The 20,962-nt window shown below is 36.7% G+C and overlaps 1 protein-coding gene across 2 annotated transcripts in view; it reads right to left on the bottom strand.

The window, feature by feature from the left end:
- The window catches only part of TNKS (tankyrase), a 215,563-nt gene that overhangs the window by 12,735 nt on the left and 181,866 nt on the right, over positions 1-20,962 (bottom strand). For both annotated transcript variants that reach the window (XM_087418475.1, XM_004428812.3), the window contains 8 exons: positions 17,651-17,839; positions 15,279-15,516; positions 14,359-14,441; positions 7,230-7,350; positions 5,928-6,025; positions 3,888-3,962; positions 2,864-2,969; positions 2,091-2,277 (listed from right to left, as the gene is read on the bottom strand). In XM_087418475.1, coding sequence (XP_087274601.1) covers positions 2,091-2,277; positions 2,864-2,969; positions 3,888-3,962; positions 5,928-6,025; positions 7,230-7,350; positions 14,359-14,441; positions 15,279-15,516; positions 17,651-17,839 — 1,097 coding nt within the window. The remainder of the gene's footprint in view (positions 1-2,090; positions 2,278-2,863; positions 2,970-3,887; positions 3,963-5,927; positions 6,026-7,229; positions 7,351-14,358; positions 14,442-15,278; positions 15,517-17,650; positions 17,840-20,962) is intronic.

Here is a 20,962-nt window from a genome sequence, read left to right as displayed (position 1 = left end):
TGCCATACCCAGTACAATTGGGTCCTACCCGGGCTGGCTTTTTTAGTGTGACGCTATTGATGACCCTCTGGGATGCTAGCTTGGTATCAACTGAATTCTCTTGTAGGTCCCAGAGGAAAGGGTTTTGATCTACATTAGAGGGAGGCTTTTTGAGCTCCATTCCCACATTGTGGCAACACTACGGTGTCAAAGCGCTCTGCCCACTCAACCGGCTGGGCCCACTGCCATGCCTACTCCCAGTCCATATGTCACACAAAGCTTGACCTGAAAGGCCTCGCCTCCTGCCTTCTGCCTCCTGCCCCAGGGCTTCCCTGTTGCTGTGGAGGCAGAAGATGCAGAACCTGCCCAGCCAGCCCATGAGGCTGCAGGCTGCAAACGGGCAGGGGGAGAATACCAACTCATGCCTGCCCACTGGCTTGCCTTGTGCATTGTGGTGCATTCTGCAGATGCAGCAGCCCAAAATGTGGAGTTACCAATGCCCTGTGGGGCAAGTGCTGACCAGTGCAAGACAGGAGCCAGCAGATAAATTCATCTCTGTTCTCCCATGATGTATTGATCTGAGATATAGTAGTTCAAACAGCCTCTCTGAAGATGTCTCAAGGAGTGAGCAACCAACTGCACTTGTCATGAAACTGGCCAGCTCCTTGATGCACCTCACTGTCTTTGCTCTGCCTCCTTCTCCACCTCACTTTTTTTTGTGCCCTCATTCCTGCTTCTCTGGGACTGCATTTACCAAGAAAGTGCTAGAATATAAGCTTTAGCTTCAGGCTCTGTTTTCTAGGAAATCCTGGCTAAGACATAAACGTGTGTGTCTAATTTTAATGAGTGATTGTCACTCCTCATCTAGGTTCACTGTGATTGCTTATTTATGTTCATTTTGTCTCCAGAGGAGTTAGGTTTGAAGCAACAGAGAGAAACTTTTGCATGTTACATATTCTTGGGATAATTTTTGTGTGTTACTAACCACAGCAGCCGTAATGGAAAGAAATTTTCTTTTGGACATATGGCATTCATCTTAGAAATACTGATGGCTATAATTTTTTTCATAATGTAACTGAGAAAGATAAGTTTTAAGGTCAACAACTACAATGAATTTAAAGCTTATATGGTCTTTTTGAGGTTTTAACTGAATTACAAGATCTCATTAACCCGACTTTGCAAAAATAACACATCTGGCTAATTTAAAGAGAAATGTAATAAACTGCAATCTTTGTAAAGTACAATTCCTTTGTATTTTTTCTCTTGGCAGGGAAGGGAATTTTTTTTTTGACTGACAGAGAGAGTATACTATTATTCTTTCCATTTTCTGAGTTTTAAAATCCTATTTAAAAAGCTAATATTCATCTGTTTAGTATTAATTCTAAAGTTAATATTCTGAAGTTGGACTTTTCAAGGCCAATCATATACCCTGTCTTAAAATGTCACTAGCAACATCAAAAACACATTTAAAGATTTTACTTGTTTATAGAAGTTGTGTGTCTTAGTTCAAATGTGACAAGAGGTAGAGGTTCTTTGTTCTACAGAAATAATTCTCAACCTTTTCTTGTTCTGATTCTGAAGCAAGGAAAGTAAAGCTCAGGGAGAAAGCCCAGATGGAGGGCATTTCATTGAAACCTGTGTCTGGTTGACATATGTCAGGTTTTTGCCACTACTGGTATCACTGCTCCTATTAGAGCAGAGGCTGATCAGCTATTCCTACCCAACCCCCAAACCTGTCTGATTCATTAAGAGTAAGACTGAGTGGGGCTGGCCTGCTGGCACAAGCACTTAAGTGTGCGCTCCACTGCGGTGGCCCAGGGTTCACCGGTTTGGATCCCGGGCACGCTCTGATGTACTGCTTGTCGAGCCATGCTGTGGCAGCATCCCATATATAAAGTAGAGGAAGATGGGCATGGATGTTAGCGCAGGGCCAATCTTCCTCAGCAAAAAGAGGAGGATTGGTATCAGATATTAGCTCAGGGCTGATCTTCCTCACAAAGAAAAAAGAAGAGTAAGACTGAGGATAACTTGTGGCTTCTACAGAGCCTGAGAAACTAATTTGGTTCACGACCTGAGGATAGCAACCATTACACGAAAGGCAAGGTGCTCACCTGTGACATATATAACATGACCGATCTTTGTGCGTGGGGCAGCCTGTTCCTCCTCCAATTCCATAAACATACTGGTTGCTTTTAGAGGAGTTTTCAGCAAAATAAATCCCGGCACCAAACATTCCTCCTATGTAAGCATGTCGCTCATCAAACCCTTTATGAATAATGGCATTAATGAAAGGAGAACCTAAAAATAGAAAGATAGAAAGATTAGTTTTTGAACACTTTTCTACAATCTCAATTACCTGCATACTATTTATACTTGGCAGATTAAGTAATTAATAATGCATAAATGAAAAGTTTATTTTGTAAGATGGTCTATTATATATAATTATTATCATATACTAGAATCTTATCAGAGACCCATAGGGTTCGCCAAGCAAGGATATACAGATTTTGTAGACGGTGTAAGATTTTAGATAGCAAAGTACAATGTGGCTTTGAAAATACAGATTATTTTAGTCAATCTTACTTTAAGCAAAAATAGATAATCTGATAAACTAAAACAATAGAAATATTGCACTATCTAGATGGCTCAACTTGCAATTTAAGTTTTGAAACAATTCTGGATGAATCAATTTCACTGTATATGCCATGGAAAGCCTGTACTAACATTAATGCACTAGAAAGCTGTCACCAACATGTAATTAAAAAAGAAAATCAAAACAAACCATTTTTAATACAACACTAATATAGTCAATAACATAGGCTTTTCACTTGATTGGAATTTGCAAAAGCCCAGAGATGACTATAATTACTGTCATGATACTTACCATGAAATAACATGCGCTCATTGTGATGGTTATGGTTCTCCTCAGACACTTCCTTTTGTCTGTGACAGAACCGCTCTCTCAACTTCTTGTTGACAACTTTTTGAATCTTTAAGGATGAAGAAGAAAGAAGCAAATTAGTGAAATGCATGTTAATTGGCAGTTTGATTTAAAACGAAAAGTATGTTTTCCTTACAAAGTTTCAATTTTTCCCTTTTGTTTTGTTTGCTTAAAACATTATTTAAAAATGATGAAGTCGCCAGGTCACTGTAATTCAGTAGATACTCTGGTTTTTAGTGACCTAATTTTCAGTTATGGTTTTTGTTTGTTATTCTGCTTTAGACCTGGCTATACCTCAAAATCACCTGAGGAGTTAAAGAAAAAAGGTTATTCCTTGACTCCTCCTCAGACTTATTGAATTTTAGGATATAGGGGTCTATAAATCTGTATTCTTCAACTCCCCGGGTAATTTTGATGTGTACTGGTGTGACTTCCACAGGTCTATTAACCCAAAGGGTTAAGCCAGTTCTCAACAGATTTTATTCATCTTCATGGTACACCTTTGAAAAAAGCATATAGCAGTCATCTATCCCATATTATAAATTAAGATACTAAGATTAAGAGAGAGATATACATTCTGATATATTACTGACTCAATTAGATTGGAAATCCAGGCCTTTAATGCTACTTTAAAATGGTGATAACAGAAATTACTGTCAGCTATGGTCTGAATTTGTGGATGAGTTGGGACTCTCATCACCATGTTTGCATCACCAGTACCAGCTGATCTAGCCTTCTGCTTGTAGCTTTGGTGTTTCCTGGGTGTCTCTATTTCTAGGGAAGTATGGTCTTGAGGGGTTAGATTATATTGGAATGAGGAGGATGACACCTGACTGCAGGGCGACTGGTGACTGATTATCTTTGACAGTTTAAAAATATGACTTTCAAAAAAAATTTTCATTGTCTGTATTTGATTTTCAGGCAAGCCTTGTAACCCAAGTTTCACCCTAAAATTCTAAAAACTTACTCGAATGACATTGTATCTGTTGAAGATGCCGCCAGCATTACCACCATCTCTGTGTTCTCGAATTGTACTTTGCATCTATAGAATAAAATAAAATAACTAACTTTCTGAAAATATGCCAGTGTATAATTCTAAAGACTTTCCTTCTGTTATTCTCAACACTTCAATTCTATTATATCGTTTCGCTGATGAGCCTAAGACTCAGCGCTTATAAATAAATAGGAGTTCACTATAAATTGGTCAACAAGTTTAGTGGCTAAGCATTTCTGGTGAGAAAATAGTCACAGACATAAATATAAACTTCGCCATTTTCTTTTTATTTTCTAATAAAAGCTTTGAAAGTAACACAGTGGGGAAACATAAAATATTACATTAAGTCATCCACGTTACTATTTTATGTTATTGAGCATGAGAAGCAACATTGTGATTAAGTCAAAGTAAAACTCCTCACATTCAATTAATACCCCATTGAGCAAATGTTAAAAATAAAGATTTTTTTTCTTTTTGCTAAGCAAGATTCACCCTGAGCTAACATCTATTGCCAGTCTTCCTCTATTTTGTACATGGGTCGCCGCCACAGCATGGCCACTGATGAGTGGCGTAGGTCTGTGCCCAGGAACTGAATTGAGGCTGCCAAAGCGGAGCATGCTGAACTTAACCACTAGGCCACCGGGGCTGGCTCGAACAAGAATTTTTAAAAACCAAAAATTTTTGTTCCCTAGGTGAAATATTCCATCTCTTTAATTTGGGATCTCAAAGTATATCTTCACAGACTAGGGGAAGTTAAATATAACGTGAAACTAAGTAAAATAACTTTCTTCTGAACACTACCCATCCTTCCTCCACTCTGCAAATTAAAAGAATTATTATGGAAAAGTAAAATGTTTTAAAGACCTAAGTTTCTCACAAAATTGACTCAAAGAGTTAATTATCTCACCACTCCATTTGTTAAGTTATTCACACATTTCTGACATTACTATCAGAATTTACTAACTATCAGGAGAATGATTAGGTATTAAGACACTAGAAGACACGATGCTTTCCTGATAAACTGGCTAAGTATGAGCTGAAATACTACTTTGAGGTAATGGTCCTCAGTTTGCGGAAAGGGAATAATATGAGCACTAATTAAAAAGTAGAAAACAAACAAAAATGTAGGCATGCCTTTCTTTGCACAATAATGGAATTAGTTAGGCAGCTTATTTATTATGATGACGTCATTAGGCACTTTGTTTCTTATGCATAAGATGTGAGGCATAAGCCATCATAAAGAGGGAATCTCTAAGGCATCCATCTACCAGGAGCTTCACACAATAGCCTTACTATGGTGCTTTCAAATAATGTGACTGGACAAACGAAAGGTGACTCGTGTTATGAGGCAGATTTCATAAACATATCTGAAAATTAGGCATATTATTTTATAATCACATTTTATAACTTTGCATAAAAATAAAGATGAGAAGATATTTGCTATCGATGAGGCAAGATTCTCACTCCACATCATTCTTAGGTAGCATTTTAACAATATAAGAAAACAGTTCTGGGCCAGCCCAGTGGCTTAGCGGTTAAGTGCGCGCACTCCGCTGCTGGCGTCCCGGGTTCGGATCCTGGGCACGCACCGAGGCGTCGCTTCTCCGGCCATGCTGAGGCCGCGTCCCACATACAGCAACTAGAAGGATGTGCAGCTATGACATACAACTATCTACTGGGGCTTTGGGAGAAAATAAATAAGTAAATAAAAAAAAAATTATAAAAAAAAAAAAAAAGAAAACAGTTCTAATAGGGTCCTTATTTGCATGAGTTTCAATAAAGTCTCCAGAATAAAAAGACAGATCTGGCCCACCCATTGGAAGCAATATGGCATAGTTCTAATCCACAGTCCAAAATTTTAATTTTGGCAATGTTCCACCACATGAGTAAGGGATAGAGTAATAGACAGGCAAGTTACCATAAGTCAATGTGAGACAAGCTTACCTCTTCTGGAAAAATAGGTTGAACCACAGATTTCAGGAAAAGATAACTAAAAATTTTGATGTACATTACCTCTTCTTCTACTGACTGATATTCCTTATCTTCTGGAGCAAGGTCCAGCAAAATAGTTCCCTGATTAACACAGTGAAAAGTCAAATAAGGATTGGTGCCTGTAAGAAAGAACAATTAACATATTAAAAAAAGTCCACACTATTCAGGTTCTACTTTAGGAAAAACTTTGTCATAAATAATTGATATTTCGCAACAAGTCTAAACTATTTGTAATTTGAACATAATATATAAGGTTATATTAAACAAGTACATCCAAAGACAAGAGAAGTAACGGAGATGTGTTTAGGGATCAATTTTATTTGTTCTTACAGAGTTCCTTGTACACATAGCAGGGCTCAACAATTATTTGTTGAACTGAACTCTATCATGAACATACATGAAGCTATGTCTGATACGAAAGAGAAACACACGCTGTAATTACAATGTAGTCAGCTCTAAAAACAAGAATTATCCTCTAAAAACTCTGAGATGGCTTGAAATGGTCACTTACGATAAGTTTAAAATACATTATTCTTGTTAATTTCATTATCCTTGCTAATTTAATACAGATAAATAAGCAAGACTCAAGCTCAAAACCTCCTAACGTTTAGTTTCACATTCCTCTTGCGATTTTATTAGCCCTGCAGACTAACTGACTAATTCAAGTAGTTTCCCTTCTCCCCCCTAGTGAAAGCACTTCTAACAGAGAATTGATAAACAAAGAGGCACACAGAGAAAGACAGGAGGCTTGTAACAGCAAAGTACAACAGAAAAAGACTGAGCTGACTGTTGTGTGGGAGAGAGAAAGATTCAAGATGAGGTAAGAGAGAAAAGTCAGATTATGAAGAGCCATGTTAGGAATGTCTGATTTTATCATAAAAGCAACAGGATTCTACTGGAGGGTTTTAAGCAATGGAATGATATGATCATATAGTCATTTTGAAAAGTCTTCTGGTTAGAGTGTAGGGAAGGTACTGGAGGGAGGCAAAGATGAAGGTCAGAGATAAGCTGGAAGGTGGTTGTGACAGTCCAGGACAGAGAGGATGGTGACCTGGAATAGGTGACAGCAGTGGGAAAGGCCAGAAGTATAGATAACAGAGATATTTAGGTATAAAGTATGGGGAGAGAGGGAAGAATGACTCAGATTTCTAGCTGGAGCAGCTGAGGGAGATTGATGTCAATAACTGAGATGGGGAAGGCAGGAGGTGCTGCTCCAGTGGAGCACGTGACCTCTGGGGTCAGACCACCTGAGTTCAAATGCCAGCCCTGACACTTACCTTGTACCACTAATTTCTGAAATTTATTTTTCTCTGAATAGCTTACCTTGTTGCCCACCTAAGAGTCTTTCCACTCCTTTGATTAATTTGTGGCGGTGTCCATATGCGTTAATGCCTATTTCTTTCAACTCTTCATGACCCATATCAGCCAACACATCTAGTGTAATCTGAAAAAGGATACCAAATTAATTGCTAAATCTTTAACAGTTCCTCAGACAACAAAAACTCTTTCATGTCTTTAATGCTGTAATACTCATTCAAATTTTTGTTTCCTTTATATGCATGAACTTACAATCTTCTTAAAGTTGTCTTGATAATCTTATCAGCTTTTTGCTCACTTGAAATACTCTTTAACTTGCTTTTAGTAGACGGAGAATTAAAATGGGAGAAAAAATGTTATGGAAACGTAAAATGATCATTCCTATATTTCCTTTTGATTATTTAATTCTACCACCTTTTGCTTGCCTCAAGATATAAGAGGGAAAAACCAGTAGCCTGAAAATGGGGAAATACCAGATCCGAGGATCCAGGAGGTAGCAGAGATGAATGGTAAGGGAAAGGGCCAGGTGTTTTAGCACAGTGAAACAGAATGTAGCAAAAGCAGTAACCGGTTGTAGGTAAGCAGCATTTATATAAAGGAAGAATTTCCTAGTGCTGAGAAATAGTCAAGCATGGAAAAGGCTGCCTTAGAAAGTAATGAGATGTATGTCACAAGTATTTAGCTATATTACAGATCATTTTATATAGAAGCTGTATCAAGAACTCCAATTTGGAGAAGAATGAGTAGGTGGTTTTTAAGTTCTCTTATAAATTATCAGATTTCAATCCCTAAAGCCTAACATATATTCTATTTTTGTATAAAACAGTGGTTTTTAATTTTTGGTTATTCGTCCCTGTAGATGGAGATGATTGAGTCACCATGACTCAAAATTACCTAATTCCTTTGTTGACTAAAAGAAACTGTGACTCTATCACCACCCAGTGGCAGTGTTCTGAATGCACAGGGTGAAATCTTGGGTGGCCACATTTCTTGAAGGCTGAACGTGCAATTTTTCAGCTCAAAGGAAGCTGGCCCTGTGCCAATCCAAATACTATTTACTTCAAGATTAGCCTTTGATTTTCTCTTTCCTTGGAAAACTGATAAATTCTTTTATAGACATCCTTTTCTCACTCAAATGAGATATTTTTATCTATCCATAGCTTCTCTACCTTTAGACTTGCACATTTAAAAAAACTAACAAATTAGGTCTGGAGCTGCTGATTTTTATTGTGAGAATGAAATATTATATATTAAGTCCGATCTTCTCAATGCAACAAGCATACATCACTTGTTCTTTGGAAATAATTTACTATATTGCTCCTAAGTGGCCATTTAAGAAATAATTGCTCCATTGCACAAAATAGGCAATTCACTTCCAATCACTCAAAGGAAGTTTTCAGCAGAGCTTTAAAAAGCAACAGTTCTGAAATATACATCTTTGAGACAGAATAGTTCACAAAATAATAAGAGCCTTTACATTTTTAGCAAATGTGATTTTAATATAATTTGGAAACCACCTACAGGGTTTACTACATTATTGATATGCCATTTTTTTCCTTCTAAATATTCTACACTTCAGTTTAAATAAGACTGACATAAAAATAGGATCTCATATCTATGTGGTAGCTTCAATTCAAAAATCCTTAAGCTTTTCTGAATTGACACATACAGTGTATATCTGGAAGAAGCAGAAACCAGCCCAGGAAAACACAGTATTCTCTACAAGGTTTTAGAGAAGAAATGGAGAACGTTTAATATATTTGTTCACTATACTAGCCCCAATCATAAAAATGAATACCTCATTTAATCCTCACAATGACCCATGAAGTACTATTAATATCCTATGATGAAACTGAGGTTCAGAGGGTCATAAAAACAGTACACAGAAGAGCTGAGATGTATTGCCATATCTGTTTTTCCCTTGCTTATGTTTCTTAAAAGGATGACTAGAAAGCTAAAATGACTAAACATTTAGTTGCTCTGAGTTACATGGTGCCCAATTTGTCCCCATATTTATCAGGCAGTGGCTAGTGGAAAACCTTAAATGATAAGCTAAAGAATTTAAAGAATTTGTTCATTCATTCATACATAATATGTTTAATGAGTATCTTCTATATACTAGATATTTCCAAAAAAGGAACTAATTAAACGTTTCATTTAATTCTAAAACAACCCACTATAGCTCAGAAAGTTAAATAACTGGTCTAAAGTGGTAGTAAAAGAGTGCGGCCAGGAAATGAACAGAGTACTACCACCAAAGTTCATGCTACTTCCTCTTCTAAGGAGATAAAAAGTAAACACAAAAATATGGTAAAGGTTGGTAAATTTGGGGGGAATCTCTATGGGAACTCTTAGGAAGGTTATCTACTTGGTTGAGGCTGTAAGCAGGGCTAGGGAAGGAAGGAAAGACAGGAAGGGGGTCAAGAAAGGTTCTTAGAAGAAGGTAATAATTCAGCTAAGAAGCAGGAGTTAATCAGGCAGAGGAAGAAGTAGATGTTTAAGACAAAGGGAATAGCATGTGCAAAAGGAAAATTAAGTAAGAGAATAGAGAACATTTGAGAGACTAAGTACTGAAGTTCAAAATGGTTAGAGTATAATGTATATAGAGAAATAAAAGAAGAGATGAACAGAGCAGCAGGCAAAGAGCAGCTCTTAACAGACTTTACATATCAAGTTAAGATAGCCTCCAACAGGTCCTAGGAAGCCTTTTCAGCAGAGTAATACAATCAAAGTTGTATTTTAGGAGGAGAATGGTGGCATTATGAAGGGCAGATTTGGAAGTGAAACTGACTGTGAACAAGATGAAGATCAAGTGGGGTAGAAGAGATGAATCAGAGAGCAATTTTGAAGGGAGAGATACAGAGGCTGGTAAATAGAAATGGTTAAGGGGCAGGGGAAAAGAAAAAAAAAAAAAGGAATGGGAGTAAAGATTATTCCAAAATTCTGAAGATGGGTAAATAAGAGTTTATTGTATCAATAAAAAATGAAATACCTGGAAGTAGAGCAGGTTATTTGGATTTTAGACATGTTGCTCCAAGATTCAGGGCTTTTTTACACTGCTAGAAAATATTTTTCTGAAAATTATCTTTAAATTGACTCACTTTAAAAAAAAAATCTTAACTTCGTTTTATCCAGGAAATCACAAGTTTCTTGGGCTAGTTATTTATATCTAGCACACATTAAAATCAAACTATAATTTTTAAAATAAATATTATAATAGATAGTTAATCTGTAAAGATATAGAATCTGTAAAGATTATCCATGTATCAGCTAAATTATCTTGCATACAAAGCGAATGTCACTTCGAGAAGGGCTGCCTCTTGTTTCTAAGATTTGTTCATTTCATCTGGAGTGGTGAGAGAAAAATCAGAGTTTTAATGAAAAAAGCCTTTCTTTTACTTGGGCTTAAAAGGTTGCAGGCTACAGTAACAGTTATTAGAACTAACTTTATAATCACATTCACAATGAATTTACTTGAGTCCATGCCTTTGTCTTTAAGAATTTGAAATAAAAATTTATATGGTCACTTTTCATGAAAATACGTAGGCTGACCATACATATGCTCACAAGGGGTCTTCCACGTCACAGCTTTTATGTTCCAAGAACTGCAATGTAAATCAAATCAGTCTTTCCCACAGAAAAGTGTTCTAGTCAGAAAGCTAAATTATAAAGGGCCAAAGTGACACTGGTACTATATTTAATTAGCTATAAAGAACACAGGTATATTTTATTTAATACAGAACTTAGCAAAGTATATATGTCAAACAAGTCAAGTTAGTTAAGAGACTGCTGACAGAATAACTGCGAAGATAAGGTGTGAGGCTCTGATGCTTTGAAGGAAGTTTTCCTGGGACCATATTCCCCACTCCACTGGGAGAGAAGCATCCATGAGTAAAAACAGACACAATAAGATATAATGTGTCAAAAGTATCTTAGGAAACAGAATGACTCTCTGGCTTAAGCTAAATAGACATGAACTAAATGAATACAATGCATGAACCCTCACTACACAAATATCTTGACCATCACATATTACTAGCCTGATATAGAATGTTAATAGGAGAAAATTCTATGGGCAAGTTATGGAAAGGGTTACAGAATTTATTACTTTATAATTGAAGGCTAGTCAGGTAACACTTGTAGTCAGAATAAAAATTAATTTGATTGCTTGACAACTGGGCCAGAAGACAGTCAAACACAGTTCAATAAAAGGAAGGTAATATCATTTGTCTAGAGGAAAGGAACTGTGCTAGGTAATATACATTAAATGGAATAGTCAACATATTGATCAAAAAAAGGGATAACAGAAACTATTCTGGCAAAAAGAAAATCAATGGAACCATTTACTCAGAACAAAACTGCAGTGAAAAAGATAATAATGAAACCGATGAAACCAGGATAAGCTGTCAAAAAGACCGGGCCGTAAGCCTAAACTATTAAAATCAATAAAATGAGAGAACCATGCCACAGGAAATCAGTTACTGAAAAAGAGAATATGTAAGATAAAAAAGAAAAAAATAAAATTATGATGTAAACTGTCTGGAAGAGTAGAAACTGAAGTCCTTTGAAAAACTTTCAACAGTCAATTGGAGTTGTTTGGTTGAATTAGAGTCTTTGGTTTATTAAGCAAAGATGTGTGAAATTTCAGTTATTGTGGATATGATTTAGGAAGAAGGGATATGGCTGGAATATGGCTATAGCAGAGGATAATGCTTTTAAAACAGCTTTAATACCTTCAGGCAGGGAAGAAGGCAAAAAGATTCTCAGTGTTGAGGATATTCTCATAAGAAATCTCTAAACCAGAGGGTGAATCAATGGTAGGTGAAGCATAAAGGAAAGGAAATGCTTACAGCAGTCTATAAAGTCCTCACCACCAGACGGAAGACATATCCGATGCTTCATTAAAGCATATTTTAAAAACTGACATAGAAGCACAGTATGACTGGGAACTTTAACTATCTGGACATTTGAAGGTATTCTTATATTTTACAGGGAAGGGAAGTGATATAGCTTAAATGCCTTAACCAACGTTATACAGCTAACAAGAAGGAGGAAATAATAAGAATCAAGGTCTTCTTTTAGTCCAGTGCTATTTCTACTCCACTGTTTTGATCATTAAAAGCATTAAAGATGAACTACAATAAATAATATAAAGAAATTTAGCTAAAACAAAAAAAAAACCCAGAAGGGGCTGGCCCCATGGCCTAGTGGTTAAGTTTGGCGCACTCTGCTTCAGTGGCCCAGGTTTAGTTCCCAGGCACGAACCTACGCCACTTGTTGGCAGCCATGCTGTGGCGGTGACTCACATACAAAATAGAGGAAGATTGGCACAGTTGTTAATACAGGGTGACTCTTCTTCAAGCAAAAAGAGGAAGATTGGCAACAGATGTTAGGGCGAATTTTTCTCAGGAAAAAAACAAACAAGAAAAGACATTAGAAAATCTTAATAGTATAACTGATATGAAAAAGACCTGGGGTTTTTAATGAACTCCAAATTGACTATAAACCTACAAAGAAACCAGAATGGGACAGAGAGACCAGTGAAGAATTTGGAAACTATATCTATATAAATAATTGCAAAAGAAGGCATATTTATTCTAAAATAGGAAAAATTTTGTAGGAGTGGGTGGTTGGAAGGGTAAGTCCATGATAAGTTGACAAGATCTTAGAATTTTATGAAAGGCTGTATTATGTTGTAGTAAGCTGAACGGTGGTCCTCAAAAAGATTTGTCCGTGCTCTAATCCCCAGAACTTGTGAAGGACCTTATTTGGAAACTGTTTTTGACATCTTTGTAGATCTAATTAAGTTAAGGATCTTGAGATGAGAGGATCATCTTGGACTATACGGGTAGTCCTTAAATTCAATGCAAATGTCCTTATAAAAGACACACGGAAGAGAAGACAGACACAGAGAAGGCAAGGTGAAGATGGAAGCAGAGATTGGAGTGATGTGGCCACAAGCCAAAGGAGTCTAAAAGCTAGCAGAGGCACAGAACAGATTCTCCCCTAGAGCCTCTGTAGGGAGTGCAGCCCTGTTGACACTTTGATTTTGAACTTCAGGCCTCCAGAACTGTGTGGGAATAAATTTCTGTTTAAGCCACCAAGTTTATAGTAATTTGTTATGATAGCTCTATGAAATGAATATATATGTAGATTAGAGATTAGATTTCTGTGCAAAACAGGGTAAATGTAAACATAAGATCAACGGATTATACATTTGGGCAGATTTGGGCACACTTTAAATTATAAGCCTTTTATTATACTGGCCCTAATTGTAACAAGTTATCTTTCCACGTGGATGCTAAAAGGGTGATGCCTACATCTGGGAGAATGGCTTAATGATCTCAAAGACTTTTCCCATTCTAAGATTCTATGTATATCAATAAGTCAATTTAAACTCATTATTATTATTCAATATTTAACACTGACCATGGTAATAAAAGCATACAGCAATAAGTTAAAAACTCATTATCCTGTATAAAAACATAATGACAAACAGAAGAATCTTAGTTCATAAACACCCTAATGATGACTTCATACTAAGACCTTCACAGACATTTAAGATGCATCGGAAAACAGGACAGGTCTATGAACATATGGCCAAGTTTTGGTTCAACATTATTTTAGACTCCAACTGGACAACAGAAACTTCATAAAGGGGCAATTTTAAAAAGGTACACTTGTCCAAGAATTACTTTGCTTTCCAATTTAATGGACAATTGCTTTGTAAAAATTTTGCTAAATAGTTAATATAAAATTTCTCATTGGTTTTAAGTGGAGTCTAGTCACAGCAGTAATAAAATGAGATGAGTTAAGTGTCAGTACTTTTTGGAAACAAAATAATGAAAGAAGATTTTGAAAATATTCTTTTGAGGTGGTTTCATGGCCTAAATTCTGACATGTAATAAATTATATAGAGCCAGACTGCTTATAAAGATATAACAAAATAACAGTTAAAGACTCCCATCATCTGTTAGGCAATTTTGGGGAAAAATACAAAATACTGGGCTCCTTGGCTTCTTTAGAAATTTGTTGTGAGTTTTAAAACAGCAGTTAAGAAGCAAAAAAGAAACAAGTAGCAATTAACAACCCAATATGTAATTAAAAAGACTCAACTATATATAAGAGAGCTTACCTGTTCTGTTTCAAAGATGTCCCGAAGGTGTTCAAGACCAAGGCTTTTTAGGAACTGGCTGATATTCATGTCAAGACCCGCAACTAAAACATACATATATTAAAGTTTTCAGAAAGAATTTTATCAATCTAAAGGGAGTTCTAGTATTCATTTAAAGCCATAGCTCTCTGACACCCTTGGCTGTGCAGATGATTTTACATAGCATACAATAATCCAGAATACAGAAATGTCATTCAGACTCTTCACGTTATCTCTGAATTTGTTTGAGAAGTTAAAGCAGAGTTTATTTATTTATTTATTTTTGTGAGGACGATCAGTCCTGTGCTAACATCTGCCAATCCTCCTCTTTTTTTGCTGAGGAAGACTGGCCCTGGGCTAACATCCGTGCCCATCTTCCTCTACTTTATATGGGACGCCGCCAGAGGATGGTTTGCCAAGGGGTGCGTCAGTGCACACCTGGGATCCAAACCGGTGAACCCCGGGCTGCCGCAGCAGAGCACGCACACTTAACCGCTTGCGCCACTGGGTCGGCCCCTTTATATTAATTTTAATATTACAGAGCATAATCTAATGTTTTAGTAAAACAGTTAATGGTGAATTTAAAAATCCAAATTTACCAGCTATTGTTTAGTTTTCACTCTTTATATAATCTCTCAGTTTTTTTCTGATATATTTCAGTAATAAGACTCAATCAGTAGTTCAATAAGATACCATGGTTGGAAATAGATGTAGTGGAATATACATAAGTAAGAACAATGTACATACCAAAGAACTTATTCTATGAAGATATATTTCTTATAACCTGTTATGTATATGAAAACTTACAGACAGGATGTTCAATAATTACCAACAGAAAAAACTCAATCTGTTAATTTAAAAAAACAAAAGACAAAAACCAAGCATTCCCAGGGTATACTTGCCTTCTCCTTCCTTCCTTTCCGTGCCCGCTGCACCATCCCCTGTGTTGGACGTTCCTCCCACTGCCAGTTCTGCTAAGGGGCCGGTGAGGTTATCTATGCTGCTGGCAGCGGACAGGCAGGAGGGGGTGGATGCTGGTGAGATCAGAGAGGCACTCACTACAGTAGCCTGAGGTTTAAAACAGGTAGGTAAGGCCTCTGGGGGCATGGCATCTATCAGCAAAGCTCTGATATCATCAGCCTAAAAACAATAATACAAAAAAACACAAAAATATTACATTTTAAAATGGTAAGTTTTTCACTAAGGACCAAATGCTTTGTGAACTTTTTCTTTAATGAATGCCTCATTTCTCCCTATTGGTTTTTGATCCTTCCTTCTTCTTTCCTTCTCCAATCTACAGCTCCAAAGGGTCCCAGTAGCTTCAGTAGACAGAACTGGAGAAACTACATAATTTTTAAAAAATATTTCATCTTTTGAAGATCTAAGGTACAGTTTGGTGACTCTAGTTAATAATACTGTGTTATGTACTGGAAATTTTCTGAGAATATATCTTGGGTGTTCTTGCCACACACAAAAAAAGAGTTAACTGAAAAAAAAATCTAAGAATGTGGACTATGTTGATTCCTGGAAATGCTTTCTTAACACTAAGTGAAAAGTGTGCACACAAGTGTTCATACTGATTACACATGTATTTAAAGAACATGTAAGTTAATAAAGATTTGAATAGAGCTAAAAAAGTAAAATATTTCATCTTTCATTTTAAAAAAAAGCACATTTCAGAGTGTTGACGGTCAATCTCTTCCTTAGAAGGAGTTTCCATATTTACCATGTTTTGTTTATGCTTAAACAACTACAATAATTTCTGTTCAGTTATTTAGTGTGCACTTAATAATTTAATGTACAATTAAAATCTGGTGAAATTTTAAAGGGACAGCACTTTAATTTGGCTAGCTTATTCATGAACTCTACAGTCTGTTAGGCATAACTGCCATTAGAGGATGTGGGAGATAGGCTCCAAAGATAGCCAGCCATTAATTCCCTCCTCTGTGTATAGGCAAGCCACTCCTCCCACCTAGAGGTGGTATCTATTTTCCTTCCCTGGAATCTGGGTTGTCCCATGAATGCAGAGGAAGTGATGTTCTGAGGCTTTTGAGCCAGGCTTTGAAAGGATTGGCAGCTTCACTTTTTCTCTCTTAGAAGCCATCCTCCAGGCTGTGAGGAAGTTTGAGCTGGATACTGAGTGATGGGACGCTATGTGAGAGAGGCCCTGGAGGATGCAGGGCCATCCTAGACGTTGCAGCCTCAGCTGAGCTCCCAGCTGCACGTAGCTGCACGAACAGCACCAGTGCCTCGCTGAGCCCAGTCAACCCAGTGCCTCGCTGAGCCCAGTCAACCCAGTGCCTCGCTGAGCCCAGTCAACCCAGTGCCTCGCTGAGCCCAGTCAACCCAGTGCCTCGCTGAGCCCAGTCAACCCAGTGCCTCGCTGAGCCCAGTCAACCCAGTGCCTCGCTGAGCCCAGTCAACCCAGTGCCTCGCTGAGCCCAGTCAACCCAGTGCCTCGCTGAGCCCAGTCAACCCAGTGCCTCGCTGAGCCCAGTCAACCCAGTGCCTCGCTGAGCCCAGTCAACCCAGTGCCTCGCTGAGCCCAGTCAACCCACAGAACTGTGAGAAATAATAAACAACCGTACAAGCCACTCCCTCGGTTTTGGTTAAGTTACTAAGTGTTTTGAAATCATTTGCTACTTAGCAATTGATACATGAAACAGAATGTGGCTTGGGAAAGTATTTCTGGTTTAAAAAATTATAAATAATTGTGACCATATAGTAACTCCCTGATTTTCAGGAAGTTCAGGGAAGATGATGCTGTTGTTTAATTTTGTAGTTAATAGTTAACCACTAAAATTTAATACTTTGTTTTGAAAATATTTCCACAGTATAATTTACTTTTCCATCTTCAAGACAATAATATACTGACAAGAAGTTAAGTTTTCTTTGACTATCTCATAGCCTCAGGTAAATTATCCTCATCATGCAGCTGCTCTAGAATAATATGCCAAATAATGTTGAATGTGTAAGATATTTTATTAAATGTAATTCTTTGAGGATACAATCTAGATATGTTTTTTTATGATTCCTGTTTTCCCTCCAAGTTAAATACAGCAAAAAAAAAATTAAGTTAACTGACTGCTTAGTTTGCCTTAACAGTTTTACATTATATAAAAAACAAGAACTTAAAAAATTGCAGAAGCAAGGAAATTTGTTCTTATTCTAAGTGAAATATGCACTGCTAAAGGTAAACTTGCTAAGTTTTGGATTTAACATCATCTCTGAAAGTACAAAAAGCAATAATGAATATCTTGAAATGAGAACTTACTGTTGCCAGATCTAAAGGTGTCTGACCTTCTTGGTTCTTCATAGTTGGATCTGCACCATGTGCTAGGAGTAGGGCACATAACTGTGTCCTTCCTTTCTGGGCTGCTTCATGAAGAGGAGTAAATGCCCACTTATCTGTTGCATTTACACATGTGTTGTATTTTATCAACAATGCTGCTATGTCCACATGCTGAAGAAAAACAAAAGGATGTGAAGAGTTACGAATGAGATCATCTGGTCAAGCTCCATCAAGTACACTTGTTTTTATTTAACATTTCATTACCTCTATATCTGTATCCTTATCCTTAATAGAAGCTTCTTCTACTAAAAAAGAATAGTTATCCTACCCCTCTACCTGTATTTTGGACTCCATCTTTTCCTGCTGCCTCCAAAATCTCAACTCCACAATTATTCTTTACCCTGTAATTCTTCACAGGCACTTTTAAAATTTTGTATTCAGCTTTCTAATATATTCAGGTCTAACTTAAAAACAAACACATAAAATGAAACTATTACCTGACTCCAAGTCTCCTATTAATGGTCTAATCTGTCTGCCAAACTTTCAAACAAGCATTCTATACCACTGCTTCTCTTATCTTCCCATGTCTCTTCTAACCCATTGCAATCTGATGTATTGAAACACCCACCTCAAAGATTCTCAATGTCTTCTATAGCCTTTGGGACAGTAACGTAACACAACAAAACAATATTGTACAAAAATTAGTCTGTCATGTCCAAAATGACTTAGGAGGTGGACGAAATGTCAGCAGCAGACACATAACTAATAACTGGGCATGAGGTTGAGATCCTGAACTGTGTAGAGAAGAATAGAAAAGAAGGGCTAAATTTGAGAAATTTTGAAGGAAAAAAAAATATTGGGTTTTAGAAAGACAAATTGACTACAGAGGAAGAAAGAGGATGAAAAGTCAAAGATGACTACCTTTTCAAAAAATCTGGTCTAGAAGATTAAAAAACAAAAGTGAAACCATTAACAGAAAGTGAGGAGCAAAAGTTTAAGTAGGAATGAAACCATAAGAAAAATAAGGGTCACTTGGGGTATTTGGGGTATGTAGCTTTTGAGGTAAAATACCAAAGGAATGAGGTTCTGTAAAAAACACAAAAGGTTGGAGCACAGGTAAGAGGGTATCATTTATTTATTCGCTTACTCTCTCTCATTCACTCACTCACCAACCAAACATTTGCTGAATACCTACTAATTGCTGGCCCGGGAGTAGGGACTCTAGGGGTTTACAAAAGGGAATACTGAGTTGATAGTTGCAGCTACTTCATAAACGAGCTCACTAAGCAAAAGAATACAGAAAGATAATTACAAGGGGGATAAAGCCTTAAGAACAACAATATTTTGGGAAAGGAGAGTGGAAGAAGAGTCCTCAGAGGAGAAAGAAGGGACAATAAGAACTGAAGAAGAAGGATAAAGGGGCAGGACTATGAAAGACAATGCAGGAGAAAGCTTCAAGGAGAGCAGTTGCTCTCAAAGAATAAGTTCTATATAACAAAAGGTTTCAGCTTCTTCCCAGAAGCCCTTATAAAATAAGCTTAAGACAGTCGATTATGCAAAGATAATATTGATTGAATGATTAAGCTTTTGAGAATATTAAAAATAACTTTATTTTTATAAACACATTTAGGGATGTTAGTTTGGTTATCACTGAAGTATTTCTGAAATCCATTTCAACTCCAATATTCTATAATTTTGTGCGACTGGCACATTGTATCCCTTACGGGTACATTTCCTGGTATAATTTGATTACTTTTGACAGTTAACTCAGAAGCACATTATCTGTTGAGACCAGCTTTCTAACTTATGTTTTTGCTCAACTGCAATATGTTGAGTTATCTGAAACTGACTTTCATGAAATGGGAAGAGATGGGGAAGATACAGACAGAAATATCCCAAGATGGGATTTAGGGCATGTTTCTTCACATCTTCCTTAAGAAAGTCTTTGCTTTCTTGAAGACATTCATTTCAAAAAGAACAGGCACTTTTTCTGAGGTAGTATTAAAGATTTTTTTAATATAATACAAATATTTATTAATTTTAAGAAAAGTCATTTCAGAGAACAAAGAGAAGAAAAGTTATTAGAAAAATACAAATCTGACAAATTCTAAGAAAGCTTCCACATTTGTTCTGACAATATACAGACAAAAAAAAAAAAGTAAAATCAGACTAGGGCTTCTGAGAACAGGCTATTTTTTTTTTTTTTTAAAGATTTTATTTATTTATTTCTTCCCCCCAAAGCCCCAGTAGATAGTTGTATGTCATAGCTGCACATCCTTCTAGTTGCTGTATGTGGGACGTGGCCTCAGCATGGCCGGAGAAGCGGTGCGTCGGTGCGCGCCCGGGGATCCGAACCCGGGCCATCAGCAGTGGAGCGCGCGCACTTAACTGCCAAGCCATGGGGCCAGCCCCAGAACAGACTATTTTTTGTGATCTTTTTGGGATTATGAATGATATACCATCATTATGAAGTTGATCCTAACACAAAAGATAAAAATAGGTACTATCTGTGGTACTATCAAAATCACTTAAAACAAAACAAAACTCAGTAATTTATCTCCCTTATTCAAAGGATACATGTTGAAAAGGATAGCGATTTTTGTTCAGTTAACCCAAAAGCATGGAATAATTTCAAGCTTCTCTCCAGTAAGGTTATAGGCTATTTAAATTGTGTTTCTGATGATTAATTTTATGCTACTCTTATGTGTATTGGTAGAATAATATAATTCTGTAGACTAATTTGCAAAAGCTTCCAAAATTAGATAGTCCGAGGAAAATTATGTGTGTGTGTGTGTGTAAATGAATTGTATATATGGTATGTATTATTAAACTTTCTTTATATTGAATTATAATTATAATTTATGCTTGGAGAAACCAATCACATACTTGTTAAATTTGCCGACAAACATTTGAAAGAGTAATAAACAGGAAGAAGTGCATTACTACCCAAGTAGACTGAAAACACAATGCTTAAGTCTTTTAAATAGCTACACCACTGGGGCAAAAATAGTAACTGAAATTTTAAGGCTGACAATGTTATAAATAAGCTACAGCTCAGTTCTATATAATATATAAGCAAAATATTGAACTGGAGGGTCTAGAAAGGAGTGGAACTCTGTTGGAATGTTTCCAGGAGAAACAGTCAGTTTAACACGGTTTCAGAATCCAGCTGCAGCACTAAACACTTTAAATGACAAATACAACACAAAAAGACTGCGAGGGCCCTTGTTTAATTTAAGAAAGGTGGGAATTAGGAAGAAGAGAAATGTGCTTAGGCTCTGGTTAGAGTCATTT

Source organism: Ceratotherium simum, chromosome 28 (assembly GCF_057802395.1).
Source record: "Ceratotherium simum simum isolate JZ-2026a chromosome 28, ASM5780239v1, whole genome shotgun sequence".
NCBI classification, from domain to species: domain Eukaryota; kingdom Metazoa; phylum Chordata; class Mammalia; order Perissodactyla; family Rhinocerotidae; genus Ceratotherium; species Ceratotherium simum.
Note: the sequence above shows the minus strand (reverse complement) of the source record. Positions and strands in the feature narration are given on the sequence as shown.